The 20,906-nt window shown below is 38.6% G+C and overlaps 3 protein-coding genes across 6 annotated transcripts; all 3 read right to left on the bottom strand.

Moving 5' to 3' along the window:
- Positions 1-227: 227 nt before the first annotated feature.
- LOC131330455 (F-box/LRR-repeat protein At4g14103-like) lies at positions 228-2,598 on the bottom strand. 2 transcript variants are annotated; one of them, XM_058364043.1, is made up of 3 exons: positions 1,405-2,598; positions 885-1,028; positions 229-803 (listed from the first exon to the last, which is right to left on the bottom strand). In XM_058364043.1, exons 1-3 carry the CDS (start codon positions 2,440-2,442, stop codon positions 390-392), a joined length of 1,596 nt encoding a protein of 531 aa, XP_058220026.1. In that variant the 5' UTR covers positions 2,443-2,598; the 3' UTR covers positions 229-389. The 2 variants fall into 2 exon arrangements, with proteins under 2 accessions (XP_058220027.1, XP_058220026.1); XM_058364044.1 differs by lacking the exon at positions 885-1,028 and having other exon boundaries at positions 228-803.
- An 8,570-nt stretch (positions 2,599-11,168) lies between these two features.
- Positions 11,169-13,653, bottom strand: LOC131330454 (F-box protein At4g22280-like). 2 transcript variants are annotated; one of them, XM_058364041.1, is made up of 3 exons: positions 12,442-13,652; positions 11,940-12,083; positions 11,169-11,855 (listed from the first exon to the last, which is right to left on the bottom strand). In XM_058364041.1, exons 1-3 carry the CDS (start codon positions 13,480-13,482, stop codon positions 11,439-11,441), a joined length of 1,602 nt encoding a protein of 533 aa, XP_058220024.1. In that variant the 5' UTR covers positions 13,483-13,652; the 3' UTR covers positions 11,169-11,438. The 2 variants fall into 2 exon arrangements, with proteins under 2 accessions (XP_058220024.1, XP_058220025.1); XM_058364042.1 differs by lacking the exon at positions 11,940-12,083 and having other exon boundaries at positions 12,442-13,653.
- A 739-nt stretch (positions 13,654-14,392) lies between these two features.
- Positions 14,393-19,105, bottom strand: LOC131330453 (F-box/FBD/LRR-repeat protein At5g22660-like). Of its 2 annotated transcripts, XM_058364040.1 has the most exons (6): positions 18,830-19,105; positions 18,196-18,623; positions 16,588-17,526; positions 15,970-16,107; positions 15,632-15,893; positions 14,393-14,962 (listed from the first exon to the last, which is right to left on the bottom strand). In XM_058364040.1, exons 3-6 carry the CDS (start codon positions 17,506-17,508, stop codon positions 14,922-14,924), a joined length of 1,362 nt encoding a protein of 453 aa, XP_058220023.1. In that variant the 5' UTR covers positions 17,509-17,526; positions 18,196-18,623; positions 18,830-19,105; the 3' UTR covers positions 14,393-14,921. The 2 variants fall into 2 exon arrangements, with proteins under 2 accessions (XP_058220023.1, XP_058220022.1); XM_058364039.1 differs by lacking the exon at positions 18,196-18,623 and having other exon boundaries at positions 18,830-19,095.
- Positions 19,106-20,906: the final 1,801 nt, after the last annotated feature.

Genomic DNA, 20,906 nt, shown 5'->3' with positions numbered 1-20,906 from the left:
AATACACCCTCATCTGAACATAAATTGCAAGAATCGCGATATCTCAGAGGTCCTCTTTCTAAGGAAACCAACAGAGCAACCATATGTAGTTAAGTCACCAAGAGCATGACACACATTACTCAAAACAAGCTCCAGCAAAACTATATGCAACGGATCACAGCAAACAAGAAAGTGCTAAAAATGCCAGTACCACCAGAAGATCAAATCACACTCAAATCGCTCAAAGCACAGTTGTGATGTGACTTGAAGAAAAGCAGGGAAAATGGTATAGAAGAAATCTTGTAAACATGGTTGCAAAATTTAGTGTCAACATGAAATTAACAAAAGCGACGAAAAGAAACATGAAATATGTATTAATCCCTGACATAAAGGACAACATAGCATGTACTTCATATAGAACTGCGGCGAACCACATCAAGAATTCTTCTGATCTCCATTTCATGTTCCCGGATGTACTCCAGGGTGAGTTTCTGGCTTCCATCCATGTCACAAAAGTTGACAATGTCATCTTTGACTTCATGTGGGAAATCCATCTTACAGTTCTTCGAGTAACTTTGCAACAATAGTAATTTCGTCCAGGTGGATAACTGCTTCTCCAAAGGCATAGAAGAACAAAAGCTGAATTCCATCTTTGTCAAAACTTGAGCATAGGTTAAGAAATAACATACGAGTTCCATTCCATCTTGCTCCCCATTAAATCCCCCAAAGTAGATACTACGAAGGTGCAGCGATAAGCATGCAGGCACATTATTTGCCAGACCACTCTGAAATCTTGTAAAGCACCCTGTATCCTCGGATAGCCCCTAGAACCAAAAGAAATCATCCATCAATAGTGTAGCGAAAACTATGAATGTGATAAAACGTTGACTAAACTTTACAAGTACCCGTGTAAAGGTAAGGACTTCAAGATTAGGTGCACGTTCAAGCAAGTGTGGCAGCAATTGCCACCCAAAACTGTTGAGACCACCTAGCTCTAATTCCGTCAAATTGTGAAAAGTAGGCATTGGACTGGAGGAACAACGAATAGCCTGTATGGAGAAAGAGAGTGATCACAAACCCCTGTTCTATTACCGCACAACCCCTTTGTATTGCGAGAAAGTTTGAGAGAAGAAAAGATTTATTTTCTCACCAAATCTCTCCATTCTAAAGAGATACGAATTGGACCAATAAAAATTCACTGTTTCTTTGCATTGCTCACCATTTCACCACTCTTTTATTCATGCAAACAAACGTAAGACTCTCATTCTTTTCAGTTCTCATCATTCCTTCTCATCCGAAGGGGGCTGTTAATACCGTAAAAGTTTTCAAGAGTCTAACGCAAGTAAAACATGCTTAAGGTAATATCAAGGTAACAAAAGTGAGATCAATTTCAACAGGGAAAGTGAAAAAGACAGCAAAACTCACTGCCACCGAAGTCCCCGATAAATATAGAAAGGAAACATTACAGCATGCTCCAACAAATTCTGCAACATTTTGATCATAATGCAGTAACTCATCAACGTCTGCTTCGTCCACTAGTTTTTTACTTGGTCCAATGTCTACATGAGCCTTAACAAGAGTTTTAAGATTCGTCACCGGATAGTACGTGGCCACATCATCGTCGTATAAGAGCAATTCAAGCTCCGGTGTATCAATCTCAATCTCGTACTCGCTTTCAGGGCAGCAGTTGTTTAGCATAAGAAGCTTAAGTGAACCCGAGCAAATTCGAAGAATTTCAATATCCTCGAATTCGCAACTGTAACAACACAAATCTTCGAGCACAGGGCACCCATCAAGAACCCTCCCAAACGATTCCCCATCGGGAAATATAACGAAATCTAGCAACAACCGCTTCAGATTCGGTAAACAAACTTTGCCAGGGACATTCACAGCAAAATGCTGACTCCATGACAATGACACAAGCGTAGTGCTATTAAAAATACTTGGAGTTGACACACCAGTGTTCTCCGCAGCGAAGAAAATCGCAAGCCTGGTGACATCAAACCCTAACACGGCGGAAACCCAAGAGTCAATGCGGGCATTTCCGTAGTCGTGATTGCAGTGGAGGACGAATTCGCGTAAACCCGCGTCGCGGAGAGTGACGGTTAGCAAGTGGGACATGAAATTGGGGAAGTTGGGACTGGGTTGGTCGTTGTTCGGAACGGCGGCGTCGTCGATGCGGAGAGAGAGATTGGGGATGGAAGCGAAGAGGTGTTTCCATTTGGTTGAGAGGACGGTGGTGGCGACGGCGGTTCTGGTGGGGAGTTGGGAGAGGATGTGGCAGAGGATTGGGTCTGGTAAGTTGCTGATTCTGTCATCTGGGTTATGATCGTCGCTGGAAACTAGGGTCTTATCGACGATTGGGTTTTTGTTACCTTCGTTGTTGGAATCGTTTTGTGGGGTTTGGTCGACGATTGGAGGGTTATTGGGAGGTTTGTGGCGTTTTGGTTTCGATGAATCCATTGCATGGGTGGTTTGGGATTGGTGGCGATGGCTTACTTGAAAGGGGGTAATGGATTTTGATTGTGGGTTTTTGAAGGAGGGGATTTGGATTCTGGGACGAAAGTGGGGGTTTGGAAATTTCGAAGATTGGCGCGTTTTTAACAACGCATATTTTGGTTCTTTCTTTTTGGGAAAAAAGGGGATGCTGGGAGCGTGCTGCGCAATCGTCGGTGCCGCCTTGCCGGCATCAGCCCGATGATCGGAGACGTCCACTGCGTAGAGCTCGTCAAGTACTACAAGTGTACCAAAAATCAACCCGATCAAATATCGTTAAGTGCCTCATCGGAACACATATAACTTGGAAAAAAATGAATCCTAATGGATACGAAACACCGGATCAAAACCACTGAATCCATTCTTTTCGAATTATATGTGTTCCGATGAGGCACTTAACGATATTTGATCGAGTTGATTTTTGAAACACTTGTAGTACTCGACGAGCTCTACGCAGTGGACGTCTCCGATCATCGGACCGATGCCGGCAAGGCGGCACCGACGGCTGCGCAGCATGCTGCACAGCACATAGCTGTGCAGCACACTCCCAGCATTCGGAAAAAAGGTACTCCCTCCGTCCCATATTATTTTGACTTTTTCGATATTTGTGTCAGTTTTCAATCGTTTGTATCTTTCAATATAAATCTCCAACAATATGCAATATGGATCTTGTTTGATAGTTATCGATTAGATCTATAATACAAAGTTTTCAAAATTATAAAAAATATCATAAATTGAGAGATATAAGAGTTTAAAGAACGGCGTGAATATCGAAAAATACCAAATATTTTGGAACGGAGGGAGTAGGTTAGATTTTGGTTCTTTCTTTTTGGGAAAATGCAGTTGTATTGAGAGATATTAGGAGCAGTAAATAAGTCGTTCACGGAGACGGCGAATTTCAGTCTTCTATTTTGGTAATTAATGGTCCGAATTTTAAAAGTACTTGAACTCTTCTCCGATTTTTTTTTAAATTCGAACCATTCAAAATACTTATGAACTCGCGTGATTCACCTCTGTAAAGTTCCGTAAAAAGGTTCTTCTCATCTAGTTACATCAAGACATGCAAAGTTGCAGCCATACAAACATAGACCCAAAGGAAAAACAATTTTCACCATGTCAACTCATGCTTTTAAAACTAGGAAAGCCAAACTGAGCCAGGACGGATCCAAGAATGTAGTCTAGTGGGGGCACTTGTTAATCATAACGGCGAAAATTTATTTTTTTAGTCAACCAAAGTAAGATTGTCCAAAATTAAGGCAACCATTACTAATTACAAAAAATTATAATGCATATTTTAAGTTAAATTAGGTAAAAATGAGCACAAAATCTCAAACAAAAATTTTAAAATATGTTTTAAATGAATATCGATAAGTTTTAGAATGATCGAGCTAGTTTTGTTAACGATTTTATTTTAAATATTTCCCCCAGACGATTAAAAATAAAAAGAATCAAGAAAAAATAACTCTAAATAAACAAACAGCTCGTAAAGTAACAAATATAAATGCACCATATAATGAAATTTAGGCATAAAATTAATTTTATATGTGTATTTTTGATATATATGCAAGTGTGTATATTTATATATCAGCACACTCTCATGATTTTGCTAATTTATACAAAAATATATTTTAAAAATATTTTAATTTTGAGTTGGGACACGTGTCTCCGCGTGCCCCACTTTGGATCTGAGCCGCGAACATTTTGAAGAACTCCAGCAAGCGTCAAAAGCGATGGTTTTTTGCTGGTGAAAATTATACTATGTGGCACCCCAATATGAACTTCATCCCAGTTGCAGAGCTTCAGGTCTTCAACACGAGAAATTCTTCAGTGCCGAGCGGGCACGGAACAGCTGGTGCCGAACACGCATCTCGGCTGTCCAAACATGTTTTGGACGGCCTAGATCTATTTGGGTAATTTTTAAGTGTAAAATTACCAAAACACCCTTTCAAGTCCAAACAGATTTGAGCCGAGATTCATGTTCGGCACCAGCTATCCGTGCCCGCTCGGCACTGAGGAATTTCTCCTTCAACACAGAATGTTGAACATTGCGCTTAATATTTACAACAGAGGTCCGCGTATCAACATGATCAACATCTTCGAGGAATCCCTCGAGATGCATGGATTCCCGGAAACAAGGCGCGTTACTTGTGCAATACCCGATTCATCTTGGCAGTACTTATCCTACCCATAAAAACATGCCTTCGCCATTTTTCTTCAAAGTTGAACACCCACCACACTTGCAATTTGTTTCCTTAACGGAAAAGATATCTGCACCGGCGGTTTCCGTAGGGAAACCGTACCGACGGCCACACGCGGCCGTCTCCGGCCACCGGACGGCCAATCCGAGCCGTCCAAAAATTAAAAAAAAAAAAACGAGGGGGCCTTAGCGAGAATCAACGGCATCCGAGGTGTGTAAGGTACTTGATCCGAGCACCATTTTTTCGTGTATATATGTATATTCCCGCGAATATACATATATACACGAAAAAAGGGTGCTCGGATCAAGTACTTTACACACCTCGGATGCCGTTGATTCTCGCGAAGGCCCCCTCGTTTTTTTTTTTTAAAATTTTTGGACGGCTCGGATCGGCCGTCCGGTGGCCGGAGACGGCCGTGCGTGGCCGTCGGTACGGTTTCTCAGTGCAAATGGTAGTACTCTTTGCTTAATCTATACAGATTTCTCCGAGGTTTCCCATTTTAAATGCGTTCAAAATGCATGAAAAACTTGTTTCGAAAATAATACTTGGCTTGAAGTCGAGTTTTGAACTCGACTTCGTAGGTCATATCATCAAACCAGGGGTGGATCCATTACAGGGCACGTGGGGTCACGTGCCCCACGCCTTTTTTTTTTTCCGATTTTGTGTGTATATATATATATATATATATATATATATATATATTATATATGTTAACTTGTACAATAAGAGTTAGGTTCCGGTGAGGGATCCCTCATTTTATTAAAATGTGGGACTCCCCTTCCCGATTGAATTTCGATGATCCGAGCCGCTCAAAGTGATCAGAATGTGATTTTAAGGGTCCCCGTGAGAAATCAGCAAAAAAAATGACCAGGAAGGGCTTCATCTGAGCAGTTTTCATTGAACGGTTCAAAAAAACCTGCTCGGATGACGCCCTTCCCGGTCATTTTTTTTGCTGATTTCTCGCGGGAACCCTTAAAATTACGTTCTGCACACATTGAACGGTTCGAATTTTCAAAATTTGATCGAAAAATGAAAGTCCCTCATTTTAACAAAATGAAAGATCCCTCACTTGAAAATTCCTCTGTACAATAAAATAAGATGAAGTTTTGTGCAATGGTAAGCAATGTCCTATAAGGAACAAGCCGCGATGCAAAGATTTTTTTTAATTTTTTTTCAAAATCCACTAAAACAGTTTAATACGCCGCACTCCAAAGTTTTTTTTTTTTATTTATTTTCAAAATCCACTAAAATTCTTTCACAACCAAGGTTTTCCCCACTCCCCAACGTCTTCAATCATTTGTGTAGTACTCAATATGAACTCTCACATTGTATTTGTACATTTTTGGTCTCCGAAACTTATACTTGTAGAGTTAATAATAGTAAATTAGATAATGAACATGTGATAATTTTGTTTTAACACATATAGTCGAGGTGCGCAAATTTGTCCAAGTAACTTGTTATTAAAATGTATATATACTTTTAAATTATTACATTATTATGAATGCTAAAATTATTTTGGTGTGAATGTGTTTAACTATAACTCACATATTACGGCGTTGCAAAGAAAATTGGTGCCCCGCTATCTCAAATTCTTGGTTCTACCACTGCATCAAACCATGTTCAACTTGTTTGAAAGGGACAAATTATTGCCCAAGAGACACTTGCATGACATCAACAAAGCTTAATAAATTGTATAATATGAAAACTGCTGAATGCACTGTCTAGGTTGTCAGTATTTATAGTATATTAGTTATGAACGGGACACTGTAATTCTGTAAGCGTTAAGCCATTTTAAAAAACCTTATGGCTCGTATAAAAATGTTACGTCATCCTGTGGAAAATAGTGGTATGTCACATAATACGATTTTTTTACCCTATTTTCAGGTTTTGTTACATCTTTTTACGACAAACGTTATGCATTCTTCTAGAGAAAGTCGACGAAGATAAGGTAGCTCCAAATAAAATGGGATATGCCTTAGCATTTCCCTACTCCAAATAGTGAGAAATGAGGCAGTTCGACCTATTCTTCCATATATATATGGAGAACACTTCTCCAACAAACTTTGCCTCTTATACCAGTAGCAAAAACTGCCAATGTCTCCCATCCAATTCGAGCACAAGTACAACTTAGTATCACACAAATTCAAATTCATCCTATATATTACACCCATATCTTGACATAAATTGCAAGAATCGCGAAATTTCAGAGGTAATCTTTTCTAAGGAAAACCAACAGGGCAAATATGTAGTCAAGTTGTTAAGAGCACGACACAAGTTACTCAAAACAGTCTCCAGCAAACCTATATACAACGAATTTGATGTAGGACAAAAATTGAGAGTTTTTGTATTTTATTTTTATTGTTTTAGAATAAGATTTTGACTAGAAATATTTTCGTTTAGATTAGAATTATTAACTTTCCGTATTCAATTTGATTTTGATTTTTAACTTTATTAGGATTCTTGGTCTATAAGAATTAAGATTTAATTTCATTTAATTAGGAAATATATTTTCTTTAATGCCGCTTGTTTTGGCATGATTTAATATTTCTTTTACGGTAGGATTTCTAGAGTTAGGGTCTTATAAAAAGAGCTGTAACCTATTCAATTAAAAAAACTTTTAAAACTTTTCATCAATAATATTTCAGACTTTTGTCTTTCTTCTTGTGGATTCAAGAACTGCTCGTAGCTACAAGTACCTATCTCGTTTAGATTAGTACACAACTAATCTCTTGTGAATTCCGCTGTGTCAAGTGGTATCAGAGCCACGCTTCTCCTAGTTCGATGGCACCAAACCAAGTTGAAGACACACCCATTGACGTTGGTAGTGGTAAAGAATTTAACAGAACTCACACCAAGGAATTTGCCCATGGTCAATCTGTTAAATACAAAGTTGATAGGAACCACGTTGAGGGATTTGTCCGCAACCAACCTATTAATCAAAACATCTCCGGAAGATATCCTGAGAATTTAATTTATTGGTTTTGTAAAGTTGACAAGTTTCTTGAGTATATGGGAATTCCGGAAGAAAAGGAAGTTAGATATGTGCCTTGTAAATTACAAGGCTATGCTTCTAGATGGTGGGAGCAATTGCAATCTAACCGGAGGCACCAGTATAGACAGCCAGTGAGGGCTTGGCTAAAGATGAGACGATTGATGAGTGATAGATTTCTTCAATTGCGTCATGGTCAGATGTTGTATGAAGAGTACCGAAGAAATCTTGAGTCCAAGCGATTGTCGCGAGATAATCTTGACTTGTCTTATTCTTTTCCAAATAATTCCAATTATATCGATGCGGCTACTAAAAACTTGAGGGACACATCACTGAAACTGTTAGGTTCGAGTCGATTAAGCCTTGAAGATCGAAAAACCAATAAAAATCTTTCAATCACAGATTCATCGCGCTCCATCTATTATGATGGATATGAGGTCGCCGAAGAGGAAGGAGATCGGGTTGAATTCAGTGACAAAGATGAAGTTGGTGATGAAGAAGAAATTGGCAGCGCAAAGGATTGTTTAAGGGTCCCTGTTAAGGAAATAGAGTCTCACATTGCTTGGGAGTGGAATGAGTGATCACTTAATAACATTTGAGACCTCTCCACTCATTGCCAATTGGTTTTGAGATGGACATAAAGTTTTCACATGGTATCAGAGCGGGGCCCATTCCACCCCCCATTTTAAAAAATTTACAATCCACACCCCACAATGACAGACTAGCAAAAAGGTTACACGATGATAGGTCCCAACAGTGACCACACATGACAGACTTCAAACGCGGCTGCATGTAAGGGGGGATGTTAAGGAAATAGAGTCCCATATTGCTTGGGAGTGGAATGAGTGATCACTTAATAACATTTGGGACCTCTCCACTCATTGTCAATTGATTTTGAGATGGACATAAAGTTTCCACAGTCCCTACAGTCGAACAACAGTTTGATCTAGATGGAGGTGCAACAATGAGGTAATTGTAGGCGATGACGAAAATATCGCAATATCATACCAAGTACAAGAACCGAAGGGAGAGGAAAGTCATGAATCGGGGCCTATAAATTCTCGACATTATGATGCCTACCCCAATTCTGAGCCATGTGAGACACTCAGAAGTGCGATTGGTCCTATCAGTAAATTTGGTACACAATTTTACAATGCTACTTCATTCCTACTTGATGTACCAATTAATTCTGTGATGGATCGACATAAAGATAAATTGAAATTTCAGCATGACGTTCAATTTGTTGATTTTCTTGGGTTGAAGCAGTTTGAAGTTTCACTCAATTCTTGTACCGTAGATACTGTTAATCAGTTGAACTGTGCAAAAAAACCACCTTGACGAGTGTACTTTCTATATTTTTTGGGAAGACGAGCGATAGGTTGAAGTATTCCAAATATCTATTTATTTGGAAGGAAAGGTGGCAAGTTTCAAATGAGCACTCGATGGCGAGTTCTTTTGAAAAAAAGGAGACTGATGTAGGACAAAAATTGAGAGTTTTTGTATTCTATTTTTATTGTTTTAGAATAAGATTTTGACTAAGAATATTTTCGTTTAGATTAGAATTATTAACTTTCCGTATTCAGTTTGATTTTGATTTTTACCTTTATTATGATTCTTGGTCTATAGTAAGAATTAGGATTTTATTTCATTTAATTAGGAAATATCTTTTCTTTAATGCCGCTTGTTTTGGCATGATTTAAGACTTCTTTTACAGTAGGATTTCTAGGATTAAGGTCTTATAAAAAAAGCTGTAACCTATCCAATTAAAAAAACTTTTAAAACTTTTCATCAATAATATTTCAGACTTTTGTCTTTTTTCTTGTGGATTCAAGAACTGCTTGTAGCTATGAGTACCTATCTCGTTTAAATTAGTACACAACTAATTTCTCATGAATTCCGCTGCGTCAGAATCACAACACATAAGAAAGTGCTCAAAATGACAGTACCACCAGAAGATCATATCACACTCAAATCGCTCGAAACAATGTAATGATGACTTGAAGAAAAGCAGGGAAATGGCGTAGAAGAAATTTGGTGTAGTAAACATGGCAATTTTTGTCTGTTCTACCCATATTCGATCGGATTCCCGTCCTGAACGGATCGGCAGTTTGGAGATCCGTTGGGGGATTGGGCAGGATATGGAGATTTTTTTTTGAAAATTTTTAGTGATCAGATAGGAGGCAGGGTCATACATATCCCTGACACGAATCCATTCCCCATTTGTTATCCGCCCCATCCTGCCCGAATTTCTGAAATATTTTTATAGGTTATTTTTCTAGGATTATAACTTATTTCCAATGCCGCACACCTGTTCTCAATTGATCGGGTAAGAGTTCTTCTAATGTATAATCATCTCAATTGAAGATATTTATTAGAAATAGAGTGATACGTTTACATATTGTACAACTACTTTGGAATTGAAAAAGATGCTTTGGAAGATATTTTTTGTGGCTCTTTTTTATTTTTGTTCAGAATTATGCAATTCAGGTCATGTCTGTGTTTTTTTTTAAATTTTTATTGTCATGAGCAGTAAAGGACTAGTGAAAGCTCTTCTGTTTATTTTGCTTTGATGTTTTCTTGACTTTTATGAACTCTGATGCCACTGTCCTTACACTTAATGATGTACTGTTGAGTGTAATTTTGTTGCTTGGAGGTTTTAATTAGTGGCCTATTTTGCATTTTTGGCGTACACAAGGCCATAATGGCATCTTCATTTCAGCTTATGTATTATGTCAGTCTTGCGTAGTATGCCAATCTTTGTTTTTTAAATCTGTGTTTTTTCTTTTTAAAAGTAAGAACTTTGAATCCCAGAGGGAATACACGTTCTTTGTTTGGGGCTTGGGGCGGGGATGGAGGGGTAAAACAGGTCGGGACGGGATTCAGGGATAGTACCCTCAAGGCAGAACATCACCGGAAGATCATCTCTCAAACAGGGATTTTGATGATTTAAAAAAAACGGACAATTGTCAATTTGTCAGAGTAAACCTGGGATATTTCAAATACTAGTTACATCAAGATATGCACAGTTGCAGGCTTGCAGCCATACAAACATAGACCCAAGGGCCACATTCGCAAATGTCTCCACAAAATAATTTTTACCATGTCAACTCGTGCTCTTTTGCTGTCTACCCAACGAAAAAAACTTCCCCAAAAAATCACCAATTTTTTGGATCTTACGATAGCCTCCATCCGCAGTTCTGTGAACACCTTTGTTACATCGATAATGTCTTTGAATGCTCGACATCTTCTCTGGAAATGAAGAACAAAAACTGATTTTTATCTTGGTCAAAACTCCTGCAAACTGTGTTCTGTAGACAAATCCTCAGATCATTTATCCTTTAGTATCACGAGTTCAAATTAGTATCACACCAATTCATCCTGTATAATACACCCATATCTGAACAAAATTGCAAGAATCGCGAAATTTCAGAGGTCATCTTTCCAAGGAAATCCAACAGGGCAACCATATGTAGTTAAGTCATTACGAGCAGGGCACAAGTTAATCAAAACATTCTCCAGCAAAGCTATATACAACGAATCACCACAAATAAGAAAGTGCTAAAAATGCCAGTACCAGCAGAAGATCGTATGACACTCAAATCGCTCAAAACACTGTTGTGATAACTTGAAGAAAAGCAGGGAAATAGTGTAGAAGAAATCTTGTGTAGTAAACATCGTTGCAAAATTCATTTTCCACAAAAAATTAACAAAAGCGACAAAAAACAAACATGGAATATGGATTAATCCTAGACATAACGGACAATATAGCATGTATTTCATGCAGAACCACGACGAACCACATCAAGACTTCTTCTGATCTCCATTTCATGTTCCCGGACGTATTCCTTTGTTATTTTCTGGCTTCCATCCAATTGACAAAAGTTGACAATGTTATCTTCGACTTCACGTGGAAAATCCATCTTACAGTTCTTCGAGTAACTTTGCAACAACACTAATTTTGTCCAGGTGGACAACTGCTTTTCCAAAGGCATAGAAGAACAAAAGTTAAATTTCATCTGCTTCAAAACTTTAGCCTTCCTTAAGAAATAACACACCAGCTTGATTCCATCAGGCTCCCCATTAAATTCCCCGAAGGAGATACTAAGAAGGCGCAACGATAAACATGCAGGCACAACATTATTTGGCAGACCGCTTTGAAATATTGTAAAGCACCCTATCTCTGCGGACAAGCCCTACCAACAAAAGGAATCATCGGTTATTATAGCAGTGAAAACAATGAATGTGACAAATACGCAAACACTGAAATTAACAAGTACCCACTTAAAGGCAAGGACTCCAAGATTAGGTGAACGTTCAAGCAAGTGTGGCAGCAATTCCCATCCAAGACGGTAGAGAGTACCTAGCTCTAATTTCATCAAATTGTGAAAAAAAGGCATTGGACTGGAAGAACAACGAATAGCCTGTATGGAGAATGAGAGTCATCACAAACCCATTTTCTAACACAGTTCAACCCGTTTGGATTGTGAGAAAGCATGAGAAAACATAGTGTATTTGTTCACCAAATCTCTCCATCTTAACGAGATACAAATTGGAACCAATAAAAATTTACGTTTTCATTTCATTTTTCACCATTTCAGACCTCTACTGTTCATCCAAACAAATAAAGATTCTCATTTCTTTTGTCTTCTCATCATTCCTCATCATCCAAAGGGGCTGTTAATACAATGAATTTTCCAAGTAAAACATGCTTAAGATAATACCAGCAAAAATAGTGAGATTAAATTCAACAGGAGAAGTTGAAAAGAGAGCGAAACTTACTGACATTGAAGCCCCCGATAAATACAGGATGGTAACATCGCAGCATGCTCCAACAAGGTCAGCAACACTTTGATCATAATCCTGTAACACATCAACATCTGCTTCCTCCAGTAGTTTCTTGCTCAGTCCAATATCTACATGAGCCTTAACAAGAGTCTTCAGATTCAACGACGGATAGTGCCTGGCTGCATAGCCATCATAATATAACACTCGGAGCACCGGTGTATCAATCTCCATCTGATATCGACTTTCAAGGCAGCAGTTGGTCAGCGCCAGAAGCCTAAGTGAACCCGAGCAAATTTGAAGAATTTCAGTACCCTCGAATTCACAACCGTCCAATGACAAATCCTCGAGCACAGGGCACCCATCAAGAACCCTCCCCAGCGAACTCCCATCCGGGAATCTAACAAGAACTAGGAATAACTGCTTAAGATTCCGTAAACAAACTTTGCTTGGAACTTTCACAGCAAACTGTTGACTCCATGCCAAGAACTCAATCGTAGAGGAATTAAAAAAACTGGGAACCGACATGCTGGTGTTCTTCGCACTGAAGAAAATCAAAAGCTTAATGGGGTTAAGCCCTAATGCAGCGGAAATCCAAGAGGCGATCCGGTCGTTTCCGTAGTCATGACTGCAACAGAGGACGAATTCGCGCAACCGCGCGCCGCGGAGGGTGACGGTTAACAAGTGGGACATGAAATTGGCGAAGTTGGGACTGGGTTGGTCGTTGTTGGGAACGGCGGCGTCGTCGATGTGGAGAGAGAGATTGGGGATGGAAGCGAAGAGGTGTTTCCATTGGGTTGAGAGGACGGCGGTGGCGACGGCGGTTTTGGTGGGGAGTTTTGAGAGGATGTGGCAGAGGATTGAGTCTGGTAAACTGCTGATTCTGTCTTTTGGGTCATGATGGTCGTTGTTGGAAATTAGGGTTTTCTCGACGATTGGGTTTTTGTTACTGTCGTTGATGGGATCATTATGTAGGGTTTGGTCGATGATTGGAGGGTTGTTGGTAGGTTTGTGGCGTTTTGTTTTTGATGAATCCATATAGAGTATTGGGGATTTGGGATTGGTGGTTTTGATGATTTCTTGATGAATAGGAGGGGGAAGGATTTTGATTGAGGGTTTATGAAGGAAGGAGGGGTTTTGGATTCTTGGGCGGCGCGTGGCGGGGACGATTCAGAGGGATTTTGCCAATTTCGAAGATTGGCGCGTTATACCATTCTAACTGCCTCAAGTCAATCTTAGGCAAAGAAATTACCCAAAACGCCAAAATTAGTGTTTGAAGTTTGTTCACTCACTGGTAACTAGGCAAAATTAAAAGTTTCAGTTCCTTTTGTATAGTTAGAACTACGTTTTAGTAGTCAAAATGACTAATAGTATTGGAGGGAAGTTTGAAAACTAGTTAAGAGGTGCCAAAATCATCCCAAGCGAAATGCGATTAACATAATTTATAACGTGATTGATATTCTTAACGAGATTTTCAAGAAAGCGAAGGGCTTGTGCACAACATGCGTGTTGAGCACCATCCGAGCCGTCGGATAAAATCTTATCTCGACAATGGACGACCATAAGCCGTTCATAGCCGAGATGAGATCCGAGCCGTCGGATGTACGATTTGGCGGCCGAGATTGTGCATGACATTCATGTTGTGAATATTGGGCACTTGTGCACAACAGGCCCCCTGGTTCACAAAATGAAGGGTAAATTTGTCTCCATGTTCAAGACAGGACCAAAAATGGCCTAAACTTGAACTTGACTCTTCAGTCCATTATAATTTGATGAAAGGAAGAGAATCTAGCTCCAAAAAGAAATGTCTTTCCTTTTGCAACAATTTTACCTCTCACCTCTGCCTTAGTTTTTTTAACAGACAGACATGATCAACAGTCAGGTCTATGTAAATTGTTTGCTATCTTTCTCAAAACCCTATTTCGAGTCCAGGCGTAAGAGAGTACTTAAAAGCAAATACAAGCGAAAGATGTCATCACCACCATCATCTCTCGAACAAGGGATTTTGATGATTAAAAAAAGCGACAATTGTCAGTAAAACCCGGGATATTTCATACATAAGTTTTAGGCTAGATGAAAGGGTCCATGAAACTAGAATGAATGGTTCAGATTCACATCGATGTGAATCAGAACCTGAACCATTCATTCAAGTTTCACGAACCCTTTCATCTATGTCATATACTAGTTACATCAAGATATGCACAGTTGCAGCCATACAAACATAGACCCAAGGGCCAAATTCGCAAATGTCTCCAAAAAAAACAATTTCCGCCATGTCAGCTCATGCTCTTTTGCCGTCCACCCAAAAAAAAAAACTTCCCCAAAAAATCACCATATTTTGTTGGTCTTATGGTAGCCTCTATCCGCAGTTCTCTTCTTCTCTGGAACTGAAGGACAACAAAAACTGATTCTTGTCTTGGTCAAAACTACTGCAAACTGTGTTCTCTAGGGAACACTCAAATGCAACACGCTCATCCTCATCCCCGTTTCGGCTCCTCTATCCTGCAATGTTTCAAACCTGTAATTGGGAAATAAGTTAGTCTCATTATCTGGTAGACTGTAGACAAATTCTCAAATCCTCTATCCTTCGTATTTCTTATGTTCTACAAACCCTATTGAGAAAACAATTACACCGGTCACACGACTATTATGAAAAAAAAACAAGTACGTTCCATAAAAGCCAATGATTTCAATAGAAGCTGAATGTTCAAGCATGGCAACAAGTTTCATTTGCTAAAACATATAGGTCAAATTTTGTCAAATTATGAAAGCATGCACTAAATGAGCTTTGTCTATGAAACTTCAGTTTTTTATAGTTCGGAGTGAGATAAGCTAAATTCAGCTATGCTTGACATTTATGATCCACGGCATGCTCAAATAGAGCACTAACTACTTCGAATATTGGGATGTATTAGAAATATCAACAAAGAATTACACAAAATATCTCCACAGTTTCCTTCTAGTAAAGCCTCTCGATCTGTCAATATTCCTCAAGAAGTAGAGAGAATAACAACCCCATTTTTAATTGTCAAAGCGATAGGTAAGCCAAATTTATCATTCTTTTAAACCATAACCGTTTTTATCTTTCTGCTGCATCCTATTACCCATTAGAAGTAAGGTTTGTAGTGAAACACAAAAATATGTAAACCTACATAAACTGGAAACAAAAAAAGGATTATTGACTTACAATTGAGATTAAGTTGGCAAGTCTTTGATTCCCTTCGGAATGCTACTAATTCCCCACAAAAGCAGTCGTTTGGAAAACGATAGCCAATTGTCATCTTCACCAAGACCTTCGCATTCTGTAGAAAATACCCTATCATTTCAAGCTCATAACCTTTCCCACGAAGTTCCTTAATTTGAATTTCCTTGAGACGTGATAAGAAACAACTAGGCACTTGCTTTGGTGGATTCCAAGATTTGATTGCTTCATCATCCAATAGATTTCTCTGATGATAAAAGTATTTAAGAGAGAGGTAACTTTATAACATTAACAACCAAATTCAATAAAAAAATCTCATAAACCTTTAGGATAAGAACTTCAAGAATAGGCGAGCACTGAAGCAAGTCTGCCAATAATTGCAAGTTCAAGATACCACAGAATGTCAACTGGGTCAAATTTCTGAAGGTTGGCAGCAAGTAACCATTGATATCAATCTTAAACTGCAAAGGAGACAAATAGATACATCAAAATCCTTTCATTAGAATATTAACAATATAACAGATTACTGTCACTGATATTGCAACAGAATTCTTATGGAAATGCACCAGAAATACTTTCGTATGCATAAGCGCTTCGCATTGGCCTCAAGCGAATTGTCCATGTAAGCATTTTCTCTTACACAAGCTTAAACGTGTGGAGCTGGGAAAGTGCTATGTCCTTAAACAGATAACATTTAAAATCATTAAGGCCGTATTTGGATCAAGGATCTAGATAAGGAAAGGAAGTAGAGAATTTAAAGGATCAAAGGGCTCAAAATGATTAAATCCTTCAACTTTTTCCATCTCGGTTTCCTTTTCCTTACTCAGATTCATATCCAAACTCGGCCAACTGCCACAAGAAAGTGAAAAAATGAAGTATGTGAAATTCTCAATGGTTAACATAAGAAATCATTGGAACTATTGGAGAGTAGGGGAACTTACAGACAAATGCGCATCAAGAAACTTAACCTTGGAAATCCCACTAAGAAGGTTATACACGCGCAGACCATCACCATTGGAACTATTGGTTGTTAAGCTAGTAGGCCCAACCATAATAGATGCTTTGGATAACGTATTCAGATTCCTCAAGAAAAATTCTTCTGACACATGATCTATGAGACTAAGGCACTCAAGTTGGGGGATATCTACCACAAGCTTGAATCCGTCTTCAAAACTATCTCTGAGGTAAAATACAGTCAAACGTTTCAACGTTGGGACAGAAATATCCAGAACCCGTCGTGGATTGGATGTATCCCCAATCCACAGCTTAATATACAATTCTTCAACAACAGGGCAGCCAGAGAGGAGAATCTGCATTGTGTCACCGTTTTCGTATTTGACTGTATCCAGGTTGAGAATCTTAAGACTAGGAAGCCAAGCTGAGCCACGCACATTTAACAAAACTCCAGTAAGTGTCAAAACCGATAGTGTTTTGCTAGTGAAAATCACATGTGGCACCCCAATATGAACTTCATCCAAGTTGCAAAGTTTCAGGTCTTGAACATTTCGCTTAACCGCAGAAGAGATCCACGTATCAACCTGATCAACATCCTCGAGGAATCCCTTGAGATGGAATTTCCGGAAACAAGGCGGGTCACTTAGAAGCAATACCCGATTCACAAAGTGTTGAAACCTCGAATTAACTTCCTCTTCTCTATCCTCGCTCAATTCAGTATTTTCCTCAAAGAGTTCGGAGTCATCAAAATCAAGGGTAGGAACTTTAGTCCAGAGGTATTGCCACCGGGTCGATAGAACACTCGTTCCAACCCCGTATTTCGTCGGAAGGAACGAAAGGATGTGACACAACAGGGTGTCCGGCAACTTGCTGATCCTGTCTTTGCTCCTTCTTAAGTCCGAATCCATAACTTCGCGATGATTTTCCTAAAACAAAACACGTGCTTCTAAATCACACTCTTTTCCCTAGAGTTATATACGAAAACCACATCAGAATACAAGCTGCAAACAAAACTATTTCACCACTGCCTCAACAACTCTCCCATGTAGTCCCCACACACTCATTCTCTGTGAAGGGGAGCTTCAAAGTTCAAACTGTTGGTATACACAATAAACGCAATAATTTTAGGCCCTGTTCCGCTAACTAAAATAATTTCAGGCCTCTTTCCACTAACATTCTCTTAGAGGCCCCGTTTTGCTTACTAAAATAATTTTGTGCGTGCTTATTAATTTTAGGCCCTGTTCCGCTAACACACCCTCCACTAACTAAAATAAGTACTTATTTTTTGAATTAAAGGTGATGTATTGTGAGAAAATGATATGTCTCGTAAAGCGGAAAATAAGTACTTAAAAAATAATAACCTTAGCGTAACGGGGCTTAAAATTAATAAGCACATACAAAGAACACACAATGTTTACGTGGTTCAACAGAGAACTTCTTTCACTAATATTGAATGAGTACAATGAGATAAATACCCAACCCTAGCTCTCAAGCACTATGTATTTTATCTCTCTCTCACTCACACAATATTCTCACACTTAACTCTCTCCAGCGACACCAAACAAAAGGAAAGAAAAAGGTTGCAGTACACTCACCACACAAGCCTCACACACAGGCCTTTCTTCTTCCTTTTCCCACTTGTTCTCTGCTTCTTGTCTCGGCGCTCTTCTTTTCCTCTTCTATTCTTCCTTTTTGTTTTTACCTGATCACTTTTTTTCCCAGAGACAAAAGCCCTTCTTTTTGCTTCTAAAGGAAGCTAAATAGGCTCCCATGTGCAAATCATGTGCCAGGAGTTGTGTAGAATCTTCCAAATAAAATTACCCAAAACAAGAACCCTTTGGGCCAAAACAAAAAACAGTAGGGGAAAGGAAACTACAACTGTGAATGTAAAAGAAAACAAGAAAAGAGGGGGAGAAAAGAGAGATCATCAACGGTGCAGCATACAATCCAACTAAAAACTCAATTGTCGTTAACTTCAGCGCTCCAAAATCAGTCCGAGGCACAGGCAAACTGGCCAGGACATCTGGTAATCGGAAAAATAATAGTAATAATTAAGAACTCTACTTATTTCTGGTATTCACGTATAGAAACAACATCAAACATCGGGAACTCAAATATTCCTTTCTTTTTTCCTTGGCAGGTTCTTGAAAGCCAAAAGGAGAGCAGACCATTTAACTCGACAGTGAAGTAGAGAAAAAAGCAGTAGCAGAAGAGAGGAATGAGACGAACCTGGTTAGGGTTAGGGCCTTGTCATAACTGGGCGTTTTTTGGACTTGTGCGCCATGGGAGTAGAAGTGGAGGTTTTTCTTCACTTTTTCTTTGTGTTGGCGCGTTTCTTTTGGGCAAAAACTTTTTGGAGTTCTGCTTTTCAGAGGTCTGAGAGCGTAAATCCACGCCAAGGATCTAGCGGCTCGTTTTCCAAGGTTTATGGGATAAGAGATGGATCTCGGCTCTAAACTCACTCTCTCTCTCTCTCTCTCAACCCTCTCTCCACCTGATTCGTCTAGGAGTAGTTCTCAATCTCGTACTATAAAAAGGCCAAGTTCCCACGAGCTAAAAGTACTATAGTTTTAATTTTGTCTTTGTAATTTTATATCAAATTTTTGTAAGTTATTGATTTATCTCGACGAGAGTAATTAAAATTTTTATTCTAATATTTTTTGAAAATATTTTAGAGCTTTATTTTGAATATTTCAAAAAATAACGGGGTAAAAAATTATACTAAATTTTTTTTTTGATTCGTCTCGACAAAGATAAATTAATAATTTATAAAAATTTGAAGCAAGACTAATAAAGGCGAATTTTTTTTAAATAAGAACAAAACAAAAAACCAAATGGATTATTTTGTCCAAAGTAGGCCTAAAACTCAATATTTTACAGATTTCTAGATTATGGTCATCTTCACTTATATATCAACAAAATGCCATTTAGCAAAAATAATCTGGCTATTATCATTAGCCTGTAGTTAAAAATATGTGGTGGAAACTACCCCTAAATAAAGCAAAAGAGGAAGCATTCAATCTAAATACTAGTATTTCAACTACTATCAACAGTAGCTTATTGATGATGGCTTGTCCATCTTTTGTGAGATACTCAATTAAAAGAGACAATAATTATTGAAAAAATTATTTGGTGATTTTACGACAGCACAACATGGTGATACAACACCTATTAACGCCATACATTTTTGTAGGATTCACCATTTAATGAATAAATTTCACAAAAAAAATTGTGATATCGAGAGATGTTGGGACACCACTGAATAATTATTCAGCTTATTAATGGCTTGTCCATCTGTTGTTCTCAGATACTCCAATTAATGGAGATCAATTGACCTACAGACCCCTTTCTCTATCAAATCGCTGATTGTCGATTTCATACAAATTGTTATTTAAGCATTTATTATGATTGATAAGTTGATCTTTTACACATTGTTCTTAGCCCAGACTATGGGATAAAACGGTTTGGATCACTATTGTAGTGGCTAAAAAAATCAACAGCAGCTCTTTTCTAAACGATTAAACCGGATCAACTAAAAAATCGATCGAAGTAACGAATTTGGATTTTTAAAAAAGAAAGAAAAAAAAACCGGTTCGATTTTAATATCCATCGAAGTAAACCAAAAGAAAACCAGAGAACACTATCATAACCTAGTAGTAATCCTGCTAATCCATAACCAAGTAAACTTATTATACTAACACCCATTTCTCATGGCCCAATTCCGTCTCTTCTGAATTAGGTGTGATGGATTTGGGATACCTGGAAATCGTCACACACACACACACACATAAACATTAAAAGTTGTAAGGCGGCCAAGAAGCGTATGGATTGAAGCTTGGGGAAGAATGTACTTCAAAGATAAACTTTGGAACGATTAGCACAAATAAAGACGGTGGTTGTTGACCTGGAAAATTTCTTCAAGAATGAGCAGAGCATTCTGCTTATATGAAAGAGAAGGAAAAAAAATAAGTTGATCTGTTTTGGATTAGAACTGAGATACTCAAACACCCATCAAGCGTACCACTTTCAAAAAAAACAAAAAAAAATATAAATTGAGCTCGTTACCAACTTGTCGCAAACCAGGCTTAGAAAAAACCTTGAAATCTTTCCCCAGCCCAAGCAGTTTAGGTATAAATACAACAGGTAACTACAGTCGCAATCTATTAGGGCTGTCCACGGGTTGGGTTCGGGTTGATCAGGGCTGTCCACAGGTTGGGCTCCGATCGAAATGTGGTCGGGTTGGAGTTGTCGGGTTCGGTCGGGTCATCATATTTAAAAAAGAAAAAAGAAAAAAGAAGAAGCTACA

This window comes from Rhododendron vialii, chromosome 6a, assembly GCF_030253575.1.
Source record: "Rhododendron vialii isolate Sample 1 chromosome 6a, ASM3025357v1".
Lineage (NCBI taxonomy): Eukaryota > Viridiplantae > Streptophyta > Magnoliopsida > Ericales > Ericaceae > Rhododendron > Rhododendron vialii.
Note: the sequence above shows the minus strand (reverse complement) of the source record. Positions and strands in the feature narration are given on the sequence as shown.